Consider the following 27,304-nt stretch of genomic DNA (forward strand, 5'->3'; position numbering starts at 1 on the left):
AAAAGTAAAATATTTATAAAAAATATATTTTTGTAATTTTAGAAAAAGAAAAAAAATCAAATAAATATACCGCTAAAATTATACGCTCGTCAGACAATAAGACGAACCAGGTAATAAAAAGTAAAATATTATTTCTTCCAAGCTGTCACACACTAAAAGCGTTCCCGGGAACACACATTCCGTTTCAACCGCTTCCTCATCTCATCTCGCCGTTTCCGCCGCCGGACCCACCGCCATTCGACCGCGATGTTCGGGGCGAAGACATTTGTAAACTTCCTCGTCTTCCTCACGCTCCTCCAATTAGCCGCTATTGAACGAAGTCACTTTCCGTTACGGCTTCTTCGGTGTTGCGGAACCCGCGAGAGAATAACGCTTCTACTTTGTGCGTGTCTGTTCCGTTGACGCCAACCACGTTAATGATGGTGGCCTTTTCTCCATCACGCCGTCCAGTGATTGCGATGTGGATACCTCGGGGAGAGATTAGTGGGAACTTGAGCTTAAGGTGGAATGTCTCAAGGATTCAAGTGAACGGTCCCATGTTTTTTCCGTTACCGTTACATTGTTTCCGTTTTGGGCGTGCTTTGGTTTTGTGTTCATGCGGTGAGGTTTTGTGCTGTATTGCACTTTGATGGATTCTTCGTCTCGTCTTTCGGTAAATGCTCGTAACTTTTTCCATTACTGTTTTTGTTGTTTCTGATTTGTGTGTGCTTTAGTTTCGTGCTTGCGTGGTGTGGTTTTGTGTTGTTCTGATAATGGTTAGTTGGAGTTGCGTGAACACATGGGTTTGTGTTGTGTTGCGTTTAACAGATTGATTCTTCTTCTCTTCTTTATGCTATGTTTGGTTAAAAGGGGAAAAAGATGAAAGAAGAGGGAGGATTTTGAAATTTTAACTAAAGAGGCCGAGGGGATTTCAAGTTTGAGCCGTTGTTCTGACTTTGCTCCTTTAATAATGTATTTAGTAGAACTGGCTTCGATGCATTTCGTTTGTTTTGTCACGAGATGGTGGAGTTGTCTCTAACAATTTTTCTTTGCCTGATACTAGCTACGAAATATGGATCTTCCCTCTCCTTCTTGTTGACATTTGTGGTTGTTAATTGAAACTTTTGAATTTCGCAAATGCTAATGAGCCCCGTGGGAACAAGGGAAAGTATTAAATGAATACGAAAGTGGTATGTTGCCAACTTTTAGTGCTGCATTTTGTTTGAGAATAATTCTAAATTCCCTTACATAACTCTACATGCTTTGTATGGTAAGCATTTATTATTTTTATGATTCTTAAACTAAGTACATTTATTATTGTAGTTAATATTTTCTTTATAACATTTTAGGAAGATATATAAGGGCATTTACTTTGCTGGATCATATCTATGATCTTAAGTTTAAGATATATAAGACTTTCCCATTAAAACGTTGGCATGACATAAAATTTAAGACCTTAAGTCATAAGAATAAAAAAAATGTTTTGAAAACATCAACAATACAATAAAACATTAATTAAAGTGGGGGTTCAAGAGGGCATCTTCATTGTAGGGGTCATAGTCATAAGTTTACGACTTGGATCTTGTAAGACCTACATTGGAGTGTTTGGACATGATATAAAATTGAAGACCCTGAGATAGTTTAGAATTGAAGGTTTAAGGTTTTAGGAAATATAGAGAGTTAATTCTCTAAGGAAACAAATCCCTGTACTTATGGGATGATTTTTAAATACATAATCCTAATATTCATAGCAAGATACATATGTAATAAAGAAAAAAAAATATAGCAAGGATAAAATAAAAAACTCCCTTAAGTACACAATAGCAATTTATGTCTATAATGACTTCTAAATTGTTGGTCCTCTATTGGTTTAGGAATTTTGTCTTTTGTTAATGTATACCAATCTTGTATATTTTTTTAATAAAAAAACTCATGCTAGGTATTACTATACACACTTTGACATCTCAATTGTGCTGACACCTCAAAATACATCTATCATTTGCCATCACATGAAAAAATATTATTAAAAGGAATAATGAATCATGAGGAGAATAGACCAAAAACATGATCAGAAAATACAAGACAAGCTTCAATAGAAGCTAAACATCCCTATACATAGGAAGCTGGATGCCAATCTTGTATATTGTATGATAGCTAAGTCATGTCTTGTGTCTAGAAATTGCCATATTTGTGTGTTTGTCATATTGAATATGGGTCTTGTGTCATATCTAAGCTAAGGCTTCATTAAAAGCATGTTACTGGGTTTGCTGTTTGGCCCATTCTATCGAGGCCCATGAAGTACTTCAAAATAAGTATTTAAAGGGAAAAAATTCCTCTTCCTTACATATGTAACTTTACTTGTCTAAACAATGAAGTGATATATGGTTAAGTGGAGGAAACCTTGGTTAGGTCTTCTACAATTTTGTGAATCTTCAAGAAGGTTTTAATCTCTAGTAATGGATTTAAGAGGTATGTATGATTTGCAGCAAACTGCTCTCTATCTTATGTTTTAGATATGTGCTATGTTTGACAGCTTATTGTGAAATATAAGGGAATTTAGGGTATAAAACAGAACTAAAGTAGTCACTTTCTCTTGTTTGAATCTTCAACTAAGAAAAAGATTGTGAGTTGTCTTTCTTTGTTTCAAAGTTAAAATGAATTGAAGAGAAACTATTTCCCTTATTCAAGTATAGCTATTGCTTAAAATCTCTATTTAGAAGAAAGGAAGAGAGGATATGTCGCAGTCATTGCCACGTGCTTGAGTGTTATAGTTAAACTAAGGGGAGATAATCTGAAGGAAAGGGCTTGACAATTTTGATAAGGCAGCCAACCAAAGAGAAAAATACTATTGATTGGGGGTCCAAGTTCAAAATATCCTACCCTTGCAAAAATTGCATATAGAATCAGTAATTTTTTCTTGAAAACATTTCCACTGGAGGAGGCCACAGAGTCCTTGATTTTTTTCCCTTATGTAATTTAAGGTAAATATATTGTCTATTTCTTAAGGTAAACTATAGTTTCTTTTTTTTTTTTTAATTTGTTAACAGTCCTAAAATTTTGTTAAGTAAAAAGTGAATTCCACCTAAGTTTGATTTTCAGTATCTCTTGGTTAAGTTATACTAGATTTAACTAAAGTAATGTGTACACTTAAACCAAACTTCATTAAGATCAGAAATTGATATAATTCAAGGGGTTAAATGTATTTTGTTGTCTAATTTGGAGTGGAAGGATTTCAGGGCCTCCTCCTTCCTTTTCCTCCCTAAAATTTTAAAACATGGATATAGTAATTTGATATAATTAATAACTTGCCCACAAATTACTGATCTTAATCACAAATATTTATATTTGTTCTGTTTCAAATATCCAACACAATTATATTAATTGTGGTTGCAACTATCATTCTTTACCTTGTAGGAATTGATGGACATGCTGTATGTGAAGGTCCAATTGAGCAGGTGGTCAGAACAGAAACTAGAGAAGCTGAAGATTTATTGAAAAAATTGGATATTCTGGTGGGTTATCCCTTGGAGTCAAGTAAATAGATATAGAGTATGCTACACAGACCTCCCCTTAGGCAGTTTATGAAGCCTATGTAAATTGCAAACAACACATTATCTAGTTTTAGAATTTGTGTAAACTTTTTTCATATCATGTATATACTCATTGCATAACTTTTTCTGACACCCTTAGTAAACAATTAAATGCAGGACTTAGTTTAATATGAAACCAGAGGAGGTGTTGTCACAGGGTTCACAAACTTGAGACTTTGATGTAATTTACTAAGAATTTAATTGCAGTACATTAACTGTATAAGGGTTACACTGATGTGCAATCATGGATTTCCAAATAATCGAAAATTGAGTCCTTCTGATAGATATCAAAATTAAACTCTCTACTTATGGGATTAATTTTATTTGGTTCCTCATTTCTGACCTGTAATGTTTGTCCTTCAATATCCTTCTGTTAGTCTGACATCTGATATTTAAGGAAAACGGCACATGATTTTTGGATTAAAAAGACTACTGTGATGTGTAGGATTAAAAGCACCATGCAATGATTTTTCTTGTTTCGTTTTTATTATACCAGTTAAGCAATTCTAGTTCTATATATCATAGCAGGCTTTCAAATGACCAATGATAATATTTTTGTCACTTGAAAATCCTGTGTTGCATCAATTATTTCCATTTGTAATTGAATGACTTGAGTTGTATAAATAGAAACATTAGAAGGCTTGATTGGAACAAAAGAATACTGTGGGACTAAAACCTCCGTATGGGACAGTAACCTTGTTCCCAGAGGGTTGCCAATTTGAGGATGTTATATATAGTGGGACTTTTGTTAGGAAATTAATTTATGTTATTGTACAATTTGAAATTTTTATTTTCTTCCTTTTCAATTAATGTGCTGGGTAGTGGGTGCAAGTTTTCTAGTATTTTTATTTTACCTCATGATAGGATATAATATGATAGGTTATAATGGGTAATAGGTGTGCAGGAGAGAGAAAACAGTTGAAGACTTAATTGTTCAGTTTAGGAATTAATTGTTGTTGGGTAGTTAGAAGTGGGTTGCCTTTATAAGAAGGCAAGGGGGGTCTGGTAGAAGGGGGAGTTTTTGATATCAATTGTATAGACAGGAACCTTGATCCTGTGGAGGGGGATTATGCTCCCAGTTACTGGTTGTACATGACATTGGTTGATGTGAATACATATTTTCATTCTTTTCTTACCATTTGGATGCTATTGTGTGAGTGTGTGCTGTGAGACAGTTAGGTTTCATACCCAGAAACCTAACAATTTGGTCCGACCTGTCGGATCAAGAAGCTGCCGGATCCTTTGGAGAGGAGAACGTGATGGAAGGAAGAATCGATAATGTGGAAAGGTGGGCCAGGGGACAGAAAATAGTGCTAGCAGAATGGAGAAGAAATATCCAAGAAATAAAAGAAATGATGCAGAATATCAAGATTCAGATAAAGGGCACAACAAGAAGTGATGAATCTGCCATGAAAGGAAAGAAAGATGGTTCAGAGGAAGAGCTGGAGGAAGACAAGGGCAAAGGGCAGCAGAAGTGGAGGAAGCAGATAGAATTGCCTACTTTTGAGGGGATTGATCCAGAGGGATGGATATCCAGAGCAGAGAAAGTTTTTGAGATCCAAAACGTGGCAGCGGGGGAAAAATTAAGATTGGCCTATGCTAGCATGGAGGGAGGGAGGTGCAATCTATTGGTTCAGGGCCTGGGAAAATAAAACCAAGAACCATTCTTGGAAAGGGCTGAAAGAGGCATTGATAAGGGGGTTCGGAGGAAGAGTTAGAGGTTCTGTTTTTGAGAAGAAAAGAGAAACGGAAGCTGCAGTTTTGAATGTTGATGGTTTTGCAAGAATTAGAGGACAGAATAGGAGAGAAGAAAATATATGTGGAGAGGAAGGCAATGATGAAAACTGTGATGGAAACATTGGTGTGACTGCTGCTGGAAAAGTTGCAAAAGCTGTTGTTTTTACTGCTATTGGGAAAGTAGCAAAAGTTGTTGGTGTTGCTGCCCAGGAAGTGGCAAAAGCTGCTGTTTCTGGGAAGGAAAGAGAAAGAGATATCAGTGCAGAAGACAAAAAATGTGATGGAGGCATTGTTTGTGTTGCTGCCCAGGAAGTGGCAGAAGCTGCCGTTTCTAGGAGAGATAGTGGGGTAGGTTGTGATGTGTATGATAAAACAGTGAAGAAGGGTGAAGACAGAGGAAAGAAAGCAGAATATGGTGGGAACAGGGTGACTATGATGGCTGGAAATAAAGTAGAAGATGCAGCTGTCTTGAGTGGGGAAAAAATATGGTTGTCACAAACATACAAAACACTAGAAGACCAATGGCAGAGATATTTCTTTGCAGGGCTGCAATTTAACATTCAGAGGAAACAGTTAGCTCAACATGATGATGATGAAGGAATTGGATGGTCAGATCAACAAGTTCTTTCCTTTTTAGCTTCTAGGATGAACAAATTTGGGCAAGGAGAGGGCTTCGCCAGTACTGCTGCTATAAAAATACAAAACAGGTTTTGGGGGTGGAAGAAGAGAAAAGAATTCTTGATCATTCATCAGAAAAGAGTTAAAATCCAGGCCCATGTAAGTGGTCACCAGGTCAGAAGGCAATATAGAACAATCATAGGGTCCATGGGAATTCTAGAAAAAAAACAACTCTTAAAGGAGTCAACAATTTTTTCATATAGACCACCACCCAAACCTCCAGACCTGAATTGGAGGCAGCAACCAGTGGGTTCCCTTCCTATGATGATTAGCCATGGGAACAAGCACTACTGTACAAACCTTGAGGACAAGGTTGTTTTGCAACAGGGTGTAATGATAGGATATAATATGATAGGTTATAATGGGTAATAGGTGTGCAGGAGAGAGAAAACAGTTGAAGAATTAATTGTTCAGTTTAGGAATTAATTGTTGTTGGGTAGTTAGAAGTGGGTTGCCTTTATAAGAAGGCAAGGGGGGTCTGGTAGAGGGAGTTTTTGATATCAATTGTATAGATAGGAACCTTGATCCTGTGGAGGGGGATTATGCTCCCAGTTACTGGTTGTACATGACATTGGTTGATGTGAATACATATTTTCATTCTTTTCTTACCATTTGGGTGCTATTGTGTGAGTGTGTGCTGTGAGACAGTTAGGTTTCATACCCAGAAACCTAACACCTCAAGATATTGGCCTACTATATATCTTTTACCTTATGTCTTTTCTTCATTAATTGTTGGTGATTGGCACACTCTCTATATTTTTACCCTCACATTCTACCCTGTTTGGGTTTGGCTTGAACATTCTATAATGTATATAAAGTAAAATAACGTTCTTTATTGTCCTCATGCAGAGTCCTTCTTTGTCAAGAAATTCAGCCCGTGGAATATTTTGCTCCCGGTCCCTCAATCTAAGGTCAATTAGTGCCATTGGATATGACATGGACTATACCTTGGTGCATTATAATGTGAAGGTAATGATGAAATTATAGTGTCTCGATAATCTAAAATTACTCAACATTAATGTTTTTTAGAATTTGAGTTAAAGGCATAACTCGATTTTACAAAGCTAATTTGTAAGACAAAGACTGCTTAAGCGCTATAAGAATATTGATCTCATCTGCAATTGATGTGAGGTCTCTACTATGCTATATAATTTTATGAACCATTATATTTTAACTACTATGCTTACACATATAACTGTAATGCTCACTTGTATTACATGTCATGCATATAAATAAAAACAATTACAAATAAACTCTGTAGTTTAAGAAGGTTATACAGACAGACTATGACTGTGGCATCACGAGGTTTTTAATGAATGTTCTCTTTGGCATTTGTTAATTTACCTGTTCATGGGTACTGTGGTAATTTTCTCCATAATATCCCAAGTCTACAAGCTTTTTCTTTGTGGTGTTTGGAATATGTGAGATATTTGGATGGAGTTACCAAAAAGCTCTAGTCAGCAGTATGCTTCTCAGTAATAAATGCCAAATGAACAGTGTAATTACCTGGGAATCTTAACCAAGTTTTATTGGGCATGGGTCGTCCTTGGGCCTTACCTCTAGGTCATTTTGTGTGTTAATCCTACTTTATTGAGTAATCAGCTCTCTTTGATTAAGCACCTTAATGCATTACACATTTGAATATTGGGCCAGTCACCAAAGGCCAGAACTCTTTGGGTATATCGTGTATCATTAGTTTTGAGAATTTAGCACACGAGTAGTGGTGCAAATTATTTTCTCCTCATGGGGCTTAAAGTCTTTTTTTTCTTATTTATGTTAAGATCATTTTGCTTTGTACATCAAATAATAAGTATGAAAGAGGTTATTCAGTGTTGTTTTTTGAAACTATAGGTTATTTACTGTAAGTATCATCTTAGTTGAACTTCTACTATATGGATGTGTCTCTTAACAGGCTTGGGAAGGGCGGGCCTATGACTACTGTATGGAAAACCTCAAGAAAATGGGTTTCCCTGTGGATGGACTTACATTTGATCCAGACCTGGTAACATGTCATCTTTGGCAAGCTGAAGCATTTTGTGATGTGATTCATTGGATTGGATTGATATTATCTCTGGTTTTTCCAAGTGACATTTACATTCCATTAAATTTGTTCAGGTTATTAGAGGTCTTGTCATAGATAAAGAGAGAGGTAATTTGGTTAAAGCTGATCGATTCGGTTGTATAAAAAGAGCTATGCATGGAACCAAGCTGTTATCTACTCATGCTGTGAGGTAAGTGTGCTGAGCATCGTGACTTTTTTATTATAGAAATTCATAGAGTGTTAGGTTTCTGGGTATGAAACCTAACTGTCTCACAGCACACACTCACCAATAGCACCCAAATGGTAAGAAAAGAATGAAAATATGTATTCACATCAACCAATGTCATGTACAACCAGTAACTGGGAGCATAATCCCCCTCCAGGATCAAGGTTCCTGTCTATACAATTGATATCAAAAACTCCCTCTCTACCAGACCCTCCCTTGCCTTCTTATAAAGGCAGCCCACTTCTAACTACCCAACAACAATTAATTCCTAAACTGAACAATTAATTCTTCAACTGTTTTCTCTCTCCTGCACACCTAATACCCATTATAACCTATCATATTAAATCCTATCATAGAGTCTTCTCACCAATTTGTTATATGAACGAAGCCTGCAACAAGTAACAACTTCTTAAAGTAGATACCTCTTTAGTAGATAATGATTCTATGGTAATTCATTTTTATTATATATGGAACTTAATGATGAAATATGGAAGGTTTTATGATGCTATCATGTATTCAGTCTTATTGAAGTCCAGGTATACGTATACCTCAGGGCTCACTGGTTCCGTATCCCATTCTTTAAAATGAGTTAACACACTATTTGTGCACTTAAATAGTCCTATGAATCAACTACTTTTTCTGCTAGAAAATCATAGAACCAACTGGTAAAGATAATGAAAAACACAATAAAACAAAGAACTTTTATTGCCTCTGCCAAGTGACTGTAACTTTCTTCCACTTAGTTTCCACCAAGGTAGTTAAAATCAAGATTATAGTTAGAATTGTGGAGGGTTCACAAAATTGTAAATCTTGGGATCATAACACGAATTATAGATTTTACTTTCTACAAAGATATCACACACACATATACATATGTATGTATATGCACACGAGTGAAAATGACAAATTATTAAAATAAAATCAATCCGTGAGTGTGAATATTTTCTGGCCAACAATGTGAAGTGGAAGAAAATCTGTTGATGTCTTTAGTCTGTGAGTGCCGCTCTGCTGACTTAGGTATGTGACTGTAGTTTTTGAATTTCATAAGGAGGAGAAGAGATGCATGTTAGGTGAACGAGTGCCTCTTATGAATTTCTTAATTGTACATTTAATTGAATTTGGGTGAAGAGATGCACCTGCAAACAACCAATGCAAGTTACATGAAGAGATGTTTGTAAGTTGCAAGTGCCTTAATTCGGTTTTGTTTTAATTGAAACTCATTCAGTCAAGAAGGTAAACGGTGCAGCAGAAAACACCCTTAATTTTTATTTGGGTTTGAATTTTATTTTAATTGAAACCCCCATTCACCAAGAAAGAGAACAGGTGTTTGCAGCTGCAGAAAAAGGTGAATTTTAATTCTATTATTTTTTAATTGAATGGTGTTGTGGCTGACAACAAACATAACAAGGTAAACTTTTAATTGCATTAACTTTTAATTAGGTTTAGGTTTCATTTGAACTAAATCTAGTCACCCAAGAAGGGGAAAAAGTAGTTCAGCGGGCAATACAAATTAAATTAATGTAGCTCAAGATGTAGCAGTATGCAACTCTTCATCAATGTAGCTCAATAGAAGCTTCTTTGTAAACTTAATTGAGTTTGATGGTGGAGTCCCACTTCCCTATGTTGCCAAGTTTGAGTCTGGTGGTTCAGGTGGCAGTAGTGACTAGCCTATTCAAAACCCACCCTTTCCCAGTCGCAGGTGATTTCTTCCCTTTTCAACATCAGCAATGTATGGATGCCATCATCAACACAATAACCACTTATGACAAGGCTACCCTAGAAAAAGAACCCTTTTTGTTGTGTTCTTTGTTGTTTATTTGATTCTCCCTCCATTTTCTCCTTGCAATGTTCTTTGTTTTCTTGGATCCAATCCTTGTTCTTCAGAGATTCTATTTTAGTTTTTGGTATGAGGTTTCTGCCATACTAAAAAGCTTTAAATTTTGGTTTTGTCTCTAAAGCTAAAGATACTCCATCTTTAGTCTCTTTTTTTATCATTTATTCGTCTTATGTTGTTGTTCTTGATCCATCCATTAATTTTAATTCTTCTCTGATGCCATGTTTCTCTCCTTGCTGTCCTTAGTCACCATCTTTATCTCTAGTTATTTTTTCTTGCTTCCTTTCATCCGTTTTTGTTGTATGCACCATTGGTTCTTGCCTATAGTGGAATAGCTCTAACAAACTCACTGCAGAAGCATTCACCACACAGCGATAATCTGATAATAGAGAAAGAAATCTGCAAACAAAACTGATGTAGTGTAAACTAAGAAAGAACAAAAACCAATCACACACAGAAAATACCTTGGTTCAATTGAAGTGTTATTAATGAACTTCAATCTACATCCATGACATAATGCACTATGAACAGTGTTACTACTTTAAGTTTCTCTCTCAATGAACTCTCACAATTTTTTGTTTTTACTGTTGAACAACAACTCTTAGTTAACAATAATTTTCGCTGTGGGTAACTACTGTAACTAATTTTCATAAAACATGCATAAACTAGTGGAGAAGACACGTGAATAGTGTCTCTTACTACTAAGTTGAAATGTTGTGTAGGTGGTTGCTCTAGATGATACTTGTCTCAATAGAAGCTAAAAGACTAAATGTTCTACCAAGACTATCCATTTTGGTACTAGAAGATATACATCTTCTACTAGATGGTAAGTAAGATGAAGTTAAATAGTGTAGGGACCTTGACAAGATTTTACTGAACCAATCTTCACATTGACTCTTCTCTTGAGGTTCATCTTTGCTATTGTTTCATGCTCTTTAGGTTTTTAATCTTGAAGATACTCCCCAAACTCTGGTTGTAACAACTTTGTAGGAATATAAGATAGATATTCATACAAATGAGTCCTTGTGTATCATGAGCACAACAAAGGAACACATTATATATTGATTGTACAATACATTACAAATTGGCCTAGGTCTATATATTGAAAATACATCTAACAGTCTTGCTCTTCAGGATTTTAATATTGAAGATACCCCTAACCTTTGGTTGTAACAACTTGAACAAACCTTCTCAAAGGAAAAAAAAAAGTGTGGTATTTTGGTTGCTTTTCTTTCAAGAAAACCACCAATTGAGATTGCCTCCTCTCAATGCCATCCAAACCAAAGATAAATTTTCCTACTCATAATCCAAAAACCATCAAAGAAATTATCTAAATTGATCAACCACCAATAGGCATTCACCATCACATCAATTGTTGGAAATCAAATTGTGGACTCACTTTCAATACCCCACAACTCCTAAAGATTAAAGCTTTGATATTGTTGAAAATCTCACATCGATTTGAGATATGGCCAAATTATAGTATATAAATGAGTGAAAATCTCGTCTTACAAGTCGATTTTGTAAGATTGAGTTATAATTAAAGTTTACTTTCTAAGATGGTATCAGAGTCTATCCTAGTAAGGCTTGTTGGACCTATGATGTCATCCATTATCAAACCGCTATCGTACCACCCTTGAATATTTAGTCCCACGCTGGAAATATCTTAAATATGTCAAAATTATATTATATAAGTGAGTGCAAACATCTTCTTACAAATAACTTTTGTGAAATTTGGATTTCACTTTCTAAGAGATACCATTTTTGATAGAACCAACTAGTAAAAGAGAGAAAAATGAATAAACCTCAAGAAACTAAGAGCTTTTAGTCTCTACCCACCTATTGTTATAGGACATCCATTCACCTATTTAAGTTAAAGTATAGTAGACTCTAGTTTATGAGAGAATATCCTATATAGTTATTCATATTATATATTTATTTTTAATTCAAATTTTATTTTTGCTTTTATTGATTACGTTTAGACTATACAACCTTATTAGTGCTTGTATTTTGAAATCATTTTAATAGTTTAAGTTTTCCCACTATAAATACCTTATTTTTTGTGTGGAAGGGAGATATATGGGAGAGAAATGGTGGACTTGCGGCAAGAGGGTCGATGGGTGTTTCTAAGCACATTCTTCTCCGTGTCGGAAGCTGTGGCTTACATGCAGGTACAAGTTAATTGCTATTGAAAACCTCTTAATTTTTGTTGTATTGGTATTTAACTACAAATTGTGTAGTGAAATTTTGATCTTAGTTTATTTGTTCTTTTCAAATTCTAACAAAGGATGATAGGTTGTGTTGGTTTCTTAAAATTGAGAGCTATTACTAGTTAAGAGGAAAAAGGTTTTAGTATGCATATAAGTTTGGCCCAACTAGCACATGTATTTACCAAAGCTTTAAATATGGTGTTAGTGGTTTTATTTGTAGCAAGTTGGATGTTGTCAACATCTATGCTCAACTTGAGAGGGAAGGTTAGAAATTATTGTTTATAAATGGTCTTAGTATGTATATGGACCAACCCCATTTGCTTGTACATACTTAACCTAGTAATTCAAATATGAAGGTTACCATATATTGTAGTCTATCCCATTACAGTTTGCTCATTTGCTTTTCTCTCTACATTGCCTACATCTATGAATCCTTGTAGTTTAGCGGAAACAGAGTGCCTTTCTTTTACTTTTTATTTGTCACCTAGGGATTTTAAATGTTTATTTTAGATTAGTTGATAGGTCCAAATGAGAGTTTTTAAATATTAGGGTGAGTTTTAACATGAAGCAACTCTAGTAAGCAGGTTTAGTCTAGTTTATTCTTGTCTTGTGACTAACATTATCTATATTGTAAGCATCTATTTTATACTTTCCACTTTTAATTTAATTCAAAGTTTGATGGGATGAGACTTTATTGATGTGATGTGATTATTTTTAGATGGTTGACATGTTGGATGATGGGGTTATACCAGCCAATCTTGGACCCTTTGATTATAAAGGGCTTTATAAGGTAGTGTGCACATATCTTGATAAAATTATATTGAGTACAACTATTCTTTCTTTCTCACCTTTGACTTGACTTTCAGGCTATGGGAATGGCCCTTCTCACGGCACATCTAGAAGGTCACCTCAAGGTGAACATACACATGTTTTCATTATCTAGGATGATGTAGTTATGTTGTGCTTTATGTGAGCTCTATTAACTTACTGTATTTATCTAGAATGAGATTATGTCCAACCCTGAACAATTTGTGGAGCTTGATCCGGAATTGCCCTTCACACTTTTGGATCAAAAGGAGGTATTACTTATGTTAATCATTATTTTGCATTGCAGGTAATATGCTTCTACTCCTTACTTTGTTATCTTCATGAAACAGGCCGGAAAAAAGCTTGTGCTCATTACCAATTCAGATTATCATTATACAGACAAAATGATGCATTATTCCTTTAATAGATTCCTTCCTAGTGACATGGGTTGGCGAGATTTATTTGACATTGTAAGTTCTTGGAGATTATAAATGCTATATGAATTTACCCTCTTGATTGTGGAGGAATGAAAGATACCATTTTCTTTTGACTTTTGAAATAAACCTTGCATAAATTGATATGGCTCTTGGTCATGAGTAGATTGTTGTCTCGGCAAACAAACCAGAATTCTTCCAAATGTCACACCCCATGTATGAGCTGGTAACAGATGAGGGTTTGATGCGTCAATGCTTTAAGGCTCAAATTGGTAGGTGCTCCCTATGTCCTAGAGAGTATGTTTCATTGCCTTTTCACAGAGTGTAAATTGTTCTTATTTTGGATAAAGAGCATCACATCACATGTGACTTCAAACTTTTCTTTTATTGTTTAAAATATCTCATGAAGAATTTTATCTAGGACACAATTCCTTACTACTATTATTAGAAAGAAAAAACAAGAACAAAAAGGAAAAGTAATGAGTGAATTTACTTGTCTTTATATGGAAAGTGTTGTAAATAGCAAATTGAGCTATTATTATACTTCCTCAAATAGCTTTCTAGCATTGTATATATGGATTTGTAATCTCAGCATAATAATATATACGTTTTACCCTAAATTATGAGAATCTTCGTCCTTCTACATATGTTGACACAATTATGGAGTCTCCATATCTTCTTTATGCTCAATTAGGTCATTCCAGTCTTGCAAAATTGCAGCAACTTGTTTGTCCAATTTATCTAATTTGTTGTGTGAGACATGTCAATCAGGGAAACACAGTCATAGTTCCTTTCCTCGTAGTGTCTCACAACGCCCTGCATCACCTTTTGCATTAGTTCACTCTGACATTTAGAGACCTAGTTGTGTCAAGTATAATTTACGTTTTCAGTATTTTGTTTCTTTTATTGACGATTATTCCATATGCACTTGGTTTTTTTAATGAAAAATCATTCTGAGTTATTTCCTAGTATTCCAAAATCTTTACCAAGGCAATGCACTCTGAATGTATCATGGAGATGCAATGACTTTGAATGTGCTACTTTGAAGTTATTTTTAGGATGTTTAACTTTGTGTTGTACTTTGTTTACCATATTCGGCAGGTGGTTTGTACTCAGGAGGGAGTGCAAAGATGGTTGAAAGTTCCCTGAATATACATGGAAATGATATACTTTACATTGGAGACCACATTTACACTGATGTTAACCAATCCAAAGTCCATTTGCAATGGCGAACAGCACTGATTTGTCGAGAATTGGAAGAAGAAGTGAGTGCAATCTATTGACACAACAACTTTTGTTCGTGTAGTTTATGATCAATTAAATTTGGTTGCTCAGTTTCTTTTTATGTTGTGAATCATTTCTACGATATTGAACAACTATAATGCTTCAAATGCTCTCCAAAACTGAATTTCTTTGTGCTTTATCAAATGCTACAAATTCAGTATAATGCCTTAATTCATAGCCGAGGTTATAGACAATCACTGTTGGAGCTTATAAATCAAAAGGAAGTTGTTGGTGATATCTTTAACCAACTACAACTTACTCTACAGAGGCAAAGTAAAAGGCTTAATGCTCAAGTAAGTTTCGTCCTTTACTTCTCAAAGGCATGGTTCTGTTATAGAATCATGTAAAGCTAGAAATTTGGAGTTCTTTTTTATTTACTTTTCATGTATCTTTAATTACATTCTATTAGAAATAGGAAGTAGAGAAAAACTAGATTGGCTAAAAGAATTTTTTTTATTCATGTTAGTGAGTGGAAAATACCCATTATATAGGGTGAGAAATCTAGCCAACTATCTAACAAACAACTTGTGAAAATAGTTAATTATATTGTTGTCCAGCTTTTGTAAAGCTACTTTTTGCGTGTAGCTAGTCTAGCGATTAAGAGTTAGATTGTAGCTATTCCTTGCTATGTACTTCTCTAATCTTTTCATATTTTTTTAAAATAATACATCACCGAGAAAAACTGTGATAAGATCATAATCCTAAAATAGGAAGAGAAGCATGATACAATAAGGTGAGGGTCAAATCAATAATTTGTTTGTTTTCTTTCAACTATACCATTCTCATGGTTTATGTTTTCTTTCAACTATACCATTCTCATGGTGCGTATGAGGGCAGATGAGTCTATGAGAAATACCATGATTAGCTAAAACGGTAATGGCCGATATTCTCCACTCTAATCAAAGTGAATATTTTTTATTTTTGAGTCAAGCTGTAATTCAAGGATTAGCTTAAAAGTTTGAAAGACAAATAGTGTACAAATAGTGTTTTAAATTTAGACTATGTAGGAAAAATCTAATTGAACCTTGAATAAGCATCAGTAAAGGACACAAAATTTATATTAGGCGTAAGAGGTAATTCATTTATCTCTGTTCTGAGAATTTGTATACATATTGATTTTTCTAATTCTACTGTGAGAATTCTTATTGAATTTGTTGTTGTTGAATTTGCATTGTGTTAGTTGTTATATTTTCTTAATTGAACCAAGATAAATTTAATATGAATATTTATTCAAGACTGCAAAGTTATATTTCTATTAATATTGATATTTAGATTTTCTATGTTTTAAAGACCGTTGGTGCAACTGACATGGACAATGAAAACCTTAGTCAAAGCATGCAGAAATTACTTGCCGTCATGCAAATACTAGATGGAAAAATTGCTCCAATGCTAGAGGCAGATGGGGCTCTCTTCAATAAAAGGTAAAGTTCAAAGAAGAGGCCTGTTGATATACAAATTCTTCATTATACTAAGCTATTTTTTATTTCTGCCACAGGTCTTCTATACACACACACACACACATATAGCTTATATAGCTTATGTATACTCAGCTATACCCTTGGTTGGATAATGGTCCTGAGTTCCTTAAACCTTAAAGTAGTTGCGCTGTTTTCTGAAAATGCCATATGCAGGTCCTGTTCTTTCAGTCTATGGCACTCCCATCATCACCATTTGAACTATGTTTTGTTCTTGGTCTGCTTTGGTGGAACTTGGTTCCTTGGTCAAGGGTATTGTTGGAAGCTCGTTCATTGCCTGCCTGAATTCTTAGGATATAATTGATATTTGTAAGTTGAAAATATGGAGAATTATTTTCAATGAATATACCAGGCAGACATTCCTCCTTTTTATAAATGGGAACTACATCAGGTGATATCGTAAAATAGGGAAACTTTATCCTAAACAAAGGCAAGAAAATATCACAACAATGAATTGCCAAAATAAAGGCTAAACTAGAAAGGAACAAAATAGTTACTAGCTATTCATGGAAACAAAATAAATACAACTTTATTGGTGGGGTATTAAAGCGTTCAACTCTTTTAGAACTTTTTCCACCCATAACACCTGACAAATTCGATGAGTCACTGTCTAAATCAGCTTCTCCATTGATCGTGCTATTACAGTTTTTTTTTTCTTCTCCAACTACCAGATTTCTTCCAACAAGAGTGCTAAAGCCTGATATTGATATTCTGATAGGATGATGAGGGTGTATGTTAGGAGAAAGAAGAGTATGTGAGTAGTTAGTTGCATTAGCTGGCCTAACTGTCTGACAGTTAAAAAGGGGAACACTTATTGTGTATAAATAGTTAAGGGGAATAAGGGGAGAGGGATTGGACAGTTAGTAGTTTCTAAAACAGGATTTGGTTATCCTTGTTGGGGAAGGTTAAGCTTCCTTTGTTCTTCCTATTCTTGCATTCTTTCTTGAAAGTCAATAATATCAGAGGTTATACAGACTTTCTGTACTGTTTCCGAGAGTTGTTGAGTGAGAGATAGGAATTCTTTAACAAGAAACCTATCAATTTGGTCCGACCTGCCGGATTCCAAATTTTGCGAGAAGTGAACGAAGATGGAGAACCATACCGATGCGAGACTGGAGGCAATTGAGATCACGATGGAGGGAATGAAGGCTGAGTCAGCGGCTGTACGACGAGACTTGCAGCAAATTATGAGGGTCTTGGGTACGAGCGTTAATCCACCGGAGGGGAGTTCTGATGACAGTTCGGTGAACGACAACAGACACCGAGTCGTGGGGGAAAATGAGAATGGAGGGAATGGAAACAGAGGCGAGGAACAAAAGCCGTGGCGGAAAAGGATTGAATTGCCGACATTCGATGGAGACGAGCCTTTGAGTTGGCTCAACAGAGCGGAAAGGTTTTTCGACATTCAGAAGGTGATGAGCGATGAAGACAAAGTGGAAATCGCGTATGTGAGTATGGAGGGAAGCGCAGCGTACTGGTTTACGTTCTGGAGACAGAAAGCAAGAAATCGCTCCTGGGACGGTTTGAAGGCCGCGATGATCAACCGGTTCGGTGGGGGATTCAGAGGAACGGTGTTCGAAAGGTTGGCGTCGTTGAGACAGGAGGGCACGGTGGAGGAATTTGTGCGCACCTTTGAGGTATTGACTGGACAGACGAGGGGCATTCCGGAGGAGCAAGTACTCGGATATTTCCTCGCCGGACTGCGGGAGGACATAAAGGGGCAGGTTCGAATCCAGAACCCGCGGGATTTAATGGAGGCAATGAGGGTCGCTCGGGACGTGGAGGATGCGATGGTGAGAGCGCAAGGGGGTTTTGCGAGTGGGTTCGAATGAACCCTGTAGGGGCGCGATCATCGGGAGGAGTGATACGAACAGACCCGATTCGTAATCCGGCAAACCAAGGAGGCCGAGTGGAGACGGCGGGAAATGCGAGAAGAGATGGGGGTATCGCGAACGCGAATACGAGACCGAATATTGCGGGTGGGAACGATAACCGTGGAAGAATGGTGAGAAACCTACCATATCCGGAGTTTCTCAAGAGAAGCAAGGAGGGTCGTTGCTTCCGGTGCGGTGGCCCATTCGCGCCCGGCCATCGTTGTGATGATAAGAGTTTGAGGGTATTATTGTTAGCGGAAGACGAGGAGGAGGAAGTGGGAGAAGAACCCGAAACCCAAGGAGAGAAGCTCTTGGAGTTATCGGCCTGTTCTGCAGAAGGGCTAACGTCGGCCAGAACGCTAAAATTGACGGGGATGATCGGAGAAAGGAGGGTGGTGGTGCTGATAGACAGCGGCGCCAGTCACAACTACATAGGCCGGAAGCTGACGGAGGAATTAGCATTGAAGGTGACGGACACCCCGGCGTACTGCGTGAGTTTGGGTGATGGCCATCGGAGAATGACGCGGGGCCGGTGTGAGAAGGTGACGGTGAAGCTGGAGGAAGTCGATGTGGAGGAAGATTTTTACGTCTTTGAGCTGGGGGGTGTAGATGTAATTTTGGGAGTTGCATGGCTGGCCAAACTAGGAGAAGTAAGCACCAATTGGGGAAAAATGACTATGGTTTATAAAGTGGGGGACAAGAAGATACGTATAAGGGGCGATCCATCATTATCGAGACAGGTGGTGAATGCTAAGAGCTTGTTTAAACTAGTGGAAGCTGACTCAGGGGCTGTGGTTTGGAATCTGTGCAAAGTGGAGGAGGAAAACTGCAGTGAGTGGGATAGTGATGTGACGGAAGAGCAGAAAAAACAATTACAGGCGGTGCTACAGGCGCACTATTCCGTTTTCCGTGAATTTCAGGGGCTGCCTCCAAACCGAAACAGAGAACACCGCATCCAACTAAAAGAGGGAGTAGACCCCATAAATGTGAGGCCATATCGCTACCCTCACCTCATGAAGGGGGAGATTGAGAAGCAGGTGGAAGATATGTTGAAGGCAGGCATCATTCGTCCGAGCACGAGCCCATTCTCTAGTCCGGTCATCTTGGTGAAGAAGAAGGATGGGAGTTGGAGATTCTGTGTAGATTACCGGGCCCTAAATAAAGCAACTGTCCCCGATAAGTTTCCTATCCCCGTGATAGAAGAATTGCTAGATGAGCTGACCGGTGCACGTTACTTTTCGAAAATTGATTTAAAATCTGGATATCACCAGATTAGAATGGAGGAAGGGGATGTGCCCAAGACTGCTTTCCGCACTCACCTCGGCCATTTCGAGTTCCTTGTTATGCCATTTGGGCTCACCAATGCCCCTGCTACTTTCCAGAGTACGATGAATGAGCTATTGCGGAAGTATCTTAGGAAATGGGTGTTAGTTTTTTTTGATGATATCCTTGTTTACAGTTCCACATGGGAAGACCACTTGCTGCATTTAGACGGAGTGCTACGGGTGCTAGAGGAGAATGGATGGGTGGCCAACCAAAAGAAATGTGAGTTTGGAAGAAGGAGGATCCAATATTTAGGCCATCAAATCTCAGAACAGGGGGTGGAGATGGATGGTGATAAGACGAAAGCCGTGGTGGAATGGGGAGAGCCGAGGAGCTTGAAGGCATTAAGGGGTTTCTTGGGGTTAACGGGTTACTATAGAAGATTCGTGGCGGGATATGGAAAATTGGCCAGACCGTTGACGGAGCTATTGAAGAAGGGTAAGTTTGACTGGTCCGAGCAAGCAAAACAAGCGATGGATACGTTGAAGGCTGCGATAACCTCAGCTCCCGTGTTAGCTTTGCCAAACTTCGAACAAGAGTTTCACATCGAGTGTGATGCCTCTGGAGGTGGGGTGGGAGCTGTGTTGACCCAGAATAAGAGACCGATAGCTTTTTTTAGCAAGGCTTTGTCTACGGCTTCTCTAAGTAAGTCAATTTATGAGAAAGAATTAATGGCTCTCGTTTTAGCCATTCAGCACTGGAGACCTTACTTGGTGGGGAGGAAATTTACCGTGCACACTGACCAGCGCAGTTTGAAATACTTGATGGAACAGAGAATTACCACTCAAAGTCAGCAAAACTGGTTGGCAAAATTAATGGGATATGACTTTGAGATCGTATATAAAAAGGGAAGTACCAATAAGGCTGCTGATGCCCTCTCGAGGAGAGATGAAGGAGAGAGGGAAGAAAGAGAATTACAGCTCATTTCCAGACCCTTTTGGCAGGATTTTAACGACATCCTGCGAGAGGTAGAGGAGGACGTGACATTGCAGAAAGTGATTGCTGATCTGAAACAGGATTCAAACTCTCATGGAGCTTACACTTTAGAAAATGAAAGATTGCATTACAAAGGCCGGATGGTGATATCGTCCAGTTCAGTTTGGATACCAAAGTTACTTGATGAATTCCATGTAACCAAAACTGGGGGGCACTCGGGAGTCTATCGTACATATAGGAGGATAGCCCAATCTTTGTATTGGGTGGGGATGAAGAAGACAATCACTGAATTTGTGGCGAGTTGTGCAGTATGCCAGCAGCATAAGTACTTGGCAGCAAATCCTCAAGGGCTACTGCAACCCCTACCCATTCCGCAAGCTGTTTGGGAGGAAATCAGCTTGGACTTCATAGTAAGATTACCTAAATCCCAGGGGTATGATGCCATTATGGTAGTGGTGGACAGGTTGAGTAAATACGCGCATTTTATAGCATTGAAACACCCATATTCTGCTAAAACCGTAGCTGATGTGTTCACCAAAGAGATCATCAGGCTACATGGGATTCCGGTTTCTATGGTGAGTGATAGAGATCCCTTATTTCTGAGTATTTTCTGGAAGGAATTATTCAAGATGCAGGGAACACAGCTCAAAATGAGCACGGCGTATCATCCAGAGACGGATGGGCAAACTGAGGTGGTTAACCGCATTGTTGAAGGATATTTGCGGTGCTTTTGCTCTGAACAACCAAAGAGCTGGTATGCTATGCTTCCTTGGGCTGAGTTTTGGTATAACACGAGCTATCAAGGAGCTGCAAGATGCACGCCGTTTGAAGTTGTATATGGGAGAGCACCTCCCTCATTTAGCCGGTTCATTCCGGGGGAAACACCAGTGGAGGCAGTGGCGCAGGATTTGATGACAAGAGATGAAGCCCTCAAACAGCTAAAGTATCACTTGAATCGGGCTCAGGAATTAATGAAGCAGCAAGCAGATAAGAAGAGGAGGGAGATAGATATAAAAGTAGGAGATTGGGTGTACTTGAAGATTAGACCACACCGTCAATCTTCAATGCCAACTAGACTACACCCAAAACTCTCGGCACGTTATTTTGGGCCCTACAAGGTGTTACAGCAGGTGGGGAGTGTAGCTTTTCGATTGGAGTTACCTGAATCTGCCAGGATTCATTCAGTGTTTCATGTGGCGCAGTTAAAGAAAGCGGTGGGGGACCATGGGATTGAAAAGATGTTGCCAGAGGAGTTGCAAGCTGACGGTCCTGCTTTTTGGCCAGCAAGAATTTTGGAGCGTAGGCAAATTCAAAAAGAAGATGAAGTATGTCACCAAGTTCTGGTAGAATGGCAGACAGGGGGAAAAGAAGGAGCAACTTGGGAAGATCAAACCACAATCCAGGAACAGTTTCCAGAATTTAACCTTGAGGACAAGGTTATATGGATGGAGGGGGGGGTAATGATAGGATGATGAGGGTGTATGTTAGGAGAAAGAAGAGTATGTGAGTAGTTAGTTGCATTAGCTGGCCTAACTGTCTGACAGTTAAAAAGGGGAACACTTATTGTGTATAAATAGTTAAGGGGAATAAGGGGAGAGGGATTGGACAGTTAGTAGTTTCTAAAACAGGATTTGGTTATCCTTGTTGGGGAAGGTTAAGCTTCCTTTGTTCTTCCTATTCTTGCATTCTTTCTTGAAAGTCAATAATATCAGAGGTTATACAGACTTTCTGTACTGTTTCCGAGAGTTGTTGAGTGAGAGATAGGAATTCTTTAACAAGAAACTATCATATTCAGTCTATTTATACTTCCAACCTAATTTGCATGAGTGTATGATAGGAGCTTAGTTATTTTGAGATGTCTAAGTTCCACGTCGAGTAATATAAGATGCTTGATAGAAAATATAAGTATTTGATTATTTTCTCAATTAAACTAGTTTTCCGTGGTGGGTTGCCCAAGTGCCTGGGTACTTACCAATTAATATTAGAGTTGGTTGTAAGTGGTGAGACAAAAAGATGTGTCTCACACCAGCGATCACAATGCTTGTAGTCGCACCACCCCCAGAAACGCCATGTGCCACCATCAACATGAGAACATGTGACCCACACCCTGTTCCAGAGACACCCACTTGTCGCTGCTGCCACCAAAGACAGGCTTGCAGAGATCCCTAGTGCCATCCCAAAAGGTGTTGTCATCTAGTTTGACTCAATTTTTAGAAGATCTTAGTTATTTTGTCCTCTTAGCAAACGGCTCTTTTAACATTTGCTATTTATTATTTTTCCTTTTTCTCAATGGTTGAGGCGAAATTTACTCCTATGAGTCCTAATTATCTTCCAAATGTGGTGGGTCCCTATTGATTTAATGGCTGAAATTATACAGTGGAGCTAATATATTCAGAGGATTCTAAAGGATGGTCAAGATCATACCGCATCAATGGTAGAAAACCAGGGTCAAATGACCCTAATTTTGAGATAATGAAGATTCATTGATCCTCGATGTGGCATTCCATGGTTCCTGAAGGTGGTTGTATTTCAAGAAGAACTCAAGTAAATATTTAATATACAGACTACGCCAATTATTGATTGATAGACACCAATTAGTGGGTACTGCTCATTTATTTGAGAGAACCTAGTTACTTGGAGAAGTGAAAAACAACTTGTGGTTGCTAGGAGTTGTGCAGAAGTTCAGTTCAGATCCATGGCCCACGGAATTTGAGACGGAGATATGAAGAATGCTTGAGGAGCTTAAGGTGCCTACTAATTATACCATGAGTTTGTTATGCGATAATAAAGTTGTCATTAGCACTACAAAAATTCTTGTGCATCATAATAGAACAAAACATGTGGAAATTGATTGTCATTTCATAAAATAGAAGATTCGTGATGGGATAATTAACCTTGTGCAAACTCCTAGTCATCAAACTGTTGATATTTTGACCAAGGCTCTACCTAGAGCAAACTATGAGAACTTGAGATCCAAGTTACACATGATTGACATCTAAGACCCAACTTGAGGGAGAATGTTGAATTCTTATATGAATTAATTCGATTTGGAATTAATGTTGATATGATATTGTTGATAATTGAGGAAAGAAATCTTGATCAAGGGATCGATATATGGATATCAATCAGAATTAATGAGATGTGATTTAGGCTGTTAATATTAGGATTTGATGTAATTAGAATATAATGCATTTCCTTCTTTCCCTCTTTTTTGCCACAACAGCTATAGGAATAATTATTTTTTCTGATCTGTACGCCAGATTAGTTTACAAAATTATTGTCATATTATTATTTATACTTTCTGATTGTAACAGTTACCTATCAGATAAGTATATTATCTTTTCCACAAAAACCTTTATTTTGAAGAAATTCATTTATATTCTTATTAAAGATTTAAGTGTCGTTGCCATTTCAAAAATAGAGGCTTTTGTGTCAAAATATGTTTCTACCATTTCTGAAAAAACATTATATACCTCTATCTATCTATCTATATATATATCTATATATATATATATATATATATATTAAGAACATCAAATTCTCATGCATAAGGTAGATCTAACACATTTTTTTAAGTGTGAGCATCAATAAATGTAAACAAATAATTTTTTTCCCAAATTGGATTGCAATTTTTATGAACCCTATACATCACTGCAGACTACACAAAAAACTTTAGATGTATGATGGTAAGATTGAGAGGGCTAAGGAGTTCTATTACTTTTAGCAAGAATACAACTTCCATAGTGAAAAGAAGAACAATCAACAGGTGATGTTGGAAAAAAGAAGGTTGTTTTTGTAGGTTGGTGTTAAGTCGTATTATAAAGGAAGCTATTTTAAAGCTTAGTTGGGATCTTATTTCTTTTATTTTGGAGTGGGCTAAGACCGCAAGAGCGGGTAATCAACCTGTTGTTAGATCCATTCAACCTTCAATTTGGTCTGGTATAAACAATCACATTGATCTGGTTTTTGAGAATTCCACTCAAATGGGCAACGGTAGGAATATCAGATTTGGCTCTACGCCACTAGGTCTTCACATTCAAACATGGGTAATTCCACCTTCTTTACTCATCAAAGTGAGATTCCTGTGATGACTTCTTCAGCAACTCCTTTCCACCAACTTTAAGCCCTTTCACAGTTTTGCTCAACTCTGTTAACATCACATTTTGGTGTTGAAGTTGTTCCAACTAATATAACTAGCGGTTGTTATATTTATAACAAGAGATCCGTTACGACAATAGTTATCTTGACTGATACAGTTAAGTCACAACACAGCTAACAAAACTACCAGTCTAGTGTTCAGTTCATCAGTTTACTGACAATACAAGGCTAATCCAACTGATACAATACATCTCTAACGCATGTGAACTTGTATCGGCTCAGCAATCCTGATTTTAAGCCTTCTAAATGTTGTAAAACATTTTTTTTGTTTCTATTTTTCATTGTTTCGAGAGAGGAAAACACGCTATTCTTAGCGATCAATATATATGCTATTTGTCTTGCATTTCAGTTATTTATACCAGATGCTAGTTATTGACCTGCTCTACTGTATCTGCCTACATTAGGTGGGGCTATCTATCACGTGGTGATTTTTGGGATAAAAGCCACTTAATGCGACAAATTGAGAAGTATGTTCTTTCTTCTACGCACCCCAGATCTCTATCGTATCAGACTATGCACTTCATTGAAAATGAACTGTTTTAATTTATCTCAAATGCAGGTATGCAGATATGTATACCTCTAGGGTGTCAAACTTTCTATATTACACACCCTTTATGTATTTCCGCTCACAGGAGCAGGTATGCAGACAATCTTTTTCTTACCTCATCTTCCAAGTTATTGAAGCATTATGTTATCATTTGGCTGTAAACTAAGATATTTTTCTTTCTTGTTCTTCAGAACCTTGCACATGATTCATACACACACTATTGTTCTCAAGTGGATCACTTTCCTTCCAATGGAAAATTGGACTAAAAACAGAGGATAAACAGAATAAGTCTATGAATTATGTACTATATTATTTAAATTAATAACAAGTCTATGAAAGACCTTAGATATCGTGTTTCAGAATTCTTTAAAAGTCCCCGTATAAATCGAGATTATTTGTATTTTGGGTCAACAATAAGGATGGCGAGGTAAGGTGCTTTCCCTACACTAAGGGGTGTTTTAGTTGACTTTTTGTTTCAATGAGAGAAATAAATGGAAGAGATTGTGTTTCGGACTGAATCGGAATGGCATGTACACACAGTACACTGGGTGTAATCACATGTAATATAGTTGATGACCAATCATATTTCTATTATACTTTGGATATTGATTCAAATGAATTTTTTTCTACCATCATTATAAATCTTAATATTTCCTTGGCATATAATTTTATCATTTCTCTCGTTTCGAAACTTGAATAACAAAACAATGTTCTTTTCTTCCTACCAGAATTTTCTTCTCTCCCACTTCATCTTCTCCGTCTTCATTATGGCAGCGCACACCACCCATCATGCGGTCTTTTTCGATTTTACTCCTAGAGCTAGTGCATGATTCCTTTGTCGCTGTCAGGAATTGCCTTACCGTCGTGCGGGCTTCTTCTTGCACCCCACTTATTTTTATGTCCTGCACTCCTAAACTTTACTGTGATATCCATTATAACCCTGCATATTGATAAATTATTAAATTAATTAGGCAAATAATAATGACTAATTATCCACCTGTATTTACTATTGTCGCTGTTATATTTAATTTTTCCAGCACTTCCTAGTCATTTTCATGAAACAGACTCTTCAACGGTGTTACTCTTCTTCAGTGTTCTTCTTCCTTCAACGGTGTTGTTCTTTAATGAATTTTGTTTTCAATGGATTTTTTGTTCAATGAATTTTTTGTTCGTTTTGGTTGAAGTAGATAGGTATGTATTTACTTCCTTCTTCTTCATTTACACCGTTGTTTTTTTACTTCTTCGATGAGAATTGGCTGTGAATTATTTTTCATTTTTCGTTCATGTATTTGTTTTTAAAACCCGATTTACAAATATGGCTATCGGATTTTAAAATATGATGAGCAAATAGATTTAGTAAGCACCGGATTCGGTAATCTCGTTTAAAATAAACACCAGATTTTGAATTATGATGCAAGCGTATCCTAGATTTCAAAATTTGATTTTGTTATCTCCTTAATTTTGAAATTTGGTTTTGTTATCTTTTTAATTTTGAAATTTGGTTTTAGAGTCTTCTAGGTTTTGAAATCTAGTTTTAAAATCTTTTAGATTTCAAAATTTGATTGGAGTCTTCCGAGTTTTGTAATCTTCTGGATTTTGAAATCTGATTTTGGAGTCCTTACATTTTGAAATTTGGTTTTGGAGTCTCTTGAATTTTGAAATGTCTTTTTTTATTTCATGTGTTTTGATTATTTTTTATTTTAGTTATTTGGTGTTTTCTATTTTATAATTTGTTGTTAATTTTTATTTTAGTTATTATTATTCAACAAGTGAGGTATTCTATGTTGTGTTATGTTGTAAGAGGTTATGGTGTTGGTATCTAAGATGGAAGATTATTCTTTAAGTTTCATGAAATAATAAGTAAATGAGAGCTTTACGTCAGATTTCTCTTTTCTTTTATAAATGAAATGTGAGAGGAAGATTATACAAACAACTTTACAATTATCAAAATTTTCCCACATGATGAGTTAATTCAATGGGTTTGAAGAATTTCTTTTCATCTTGGTTTTGTTGTTGTTATTTTAAGATCTGATAAAGCTAATGGTCAACTTGAAAGAAAAACATATACATTGCTAAAATGTGAAATGAGTGGAAAGTACAAGAAATACAAATATAATATTCTACCTAATATATTCGACATAAGAAAATATGATTCTCCTTTTAAATTGAGA

The 27,304-nt window shown here is 36.8% G+C and overlaps 2 protein-coding genes across 9 annotated transcripts; both read left to right on the forward strand.

The window, feature by feature from the left end:
- The first annotated feature begins 100 nt into the window (after positions 1–100).
- On the forward strand, positions 101–25,727 carry LOC124847250 (uncharacterized). 8 transcript variants are annotated; one of them, XM_088105921.1, is made up of 18 exons: positions 104–652; positions 1,043–1,169; positions 3,394–3,491; positions 6,834–6,953; positions 7,897–7,986; positions 8,100–8,215; positions 12,157–12,256; positions 13,014–13,085; positions 13,162–13,209; positions 13,297–13,374; positions 13,453–13,572; positions 13,703–13,808; positions 14,638–14,801; positions 14,979–15,113; positions 16,111–16,241; positions 24,991–25,053; positions 25,146–25,224; positions 25,325–25,727. In XM_088105921.1, the coding sequence occupies exons 4-18, from the start codon at positions 6,921–6,923 to the stop codon at positions 25,397–25,399; spliced, it is 1,410 nt and encodes a 469-aa protein (XP_087962047.1). In that variant the 5' UTR covers positions 104–652; positions 1,043–1,169; positions 3,394–3,491; positions 6,834–6,920; the 3' UTR covers positions 25,400–25,727. The 8 variants fall into 8 exon arrangements, 6 of the variants coding, with proteins under 6 accessions (XP_087962044.1, XP_087962047.1, XP_087962048.1 ...); XR_015784050.1 differs by lacking the exons at positions 104–652; positions 1,043–1,169; positions 25,325–25,727 and adding exons at positions 1,359–2,448; positions 22,806–22,972; positions 23,096–23,175 and having other exon boundaries at positions 25,146–25,222; XM_088105922.1 differs by lacking the exon at positions 1,043–1,169 and having other exon boundaries at positions 3,394–3,528.
- Positions 17,058–18,127, forward strand: LOC148203279 (uncharacterized). The gene has a single exon (XM_088106634.1). The coding sequence runs from the start codon at positions 17,384–17,386 to the stop codon at positions 18,125–18,127; it is 744 nt and encodes a 247-aa protein (XP_087962760.1). The 5' UTR covers positions 17,058–17,383.
- Positions 25,728–27,304: the final 1,577 nt, after the last annotated feature.

Source organism: Vigna umbellata, chromosome 2, assembly GCF_029865625.1.
Source record: "Vigna umbellata cultivar VRB3 chromosome 2, Vumbellata_1.0, whole genome shotgun sequence".
Lineage (NCBI taxonomy): Eukaryota > Viridiplantae > Streptophyta > Magnoliopsida > Fabales > Fabaceae > Vigna > Vigna umbellata.

Excerpts from the sequence above, each read along its gene's own strand:
- LOC124847250 (XM_088105917.1), top strand. Across the intron at positions 13,375-13,452 it reads CACTTTTGGATCAAAAGGAG|GCCGGAAAAAAGCTTGTGCT; the intron begins GTATTACTTATG and ends TTCATGAAACAG. Across the intron at positions 14,802-14,978 it reads GTCGAGAATTGGAAGAAGAA|TATAATGCCTTAATTCATAG; the intron begins GTGAGTGCAATC and ends CTACAAATTCAG.
- LOC148203279 (XM_088106634.1), top strand. The coding sequence starts at position 17,384 with ATGGAGAACCATACCGATGCGAGACTGGAGGCAATTGAGATCACGATG.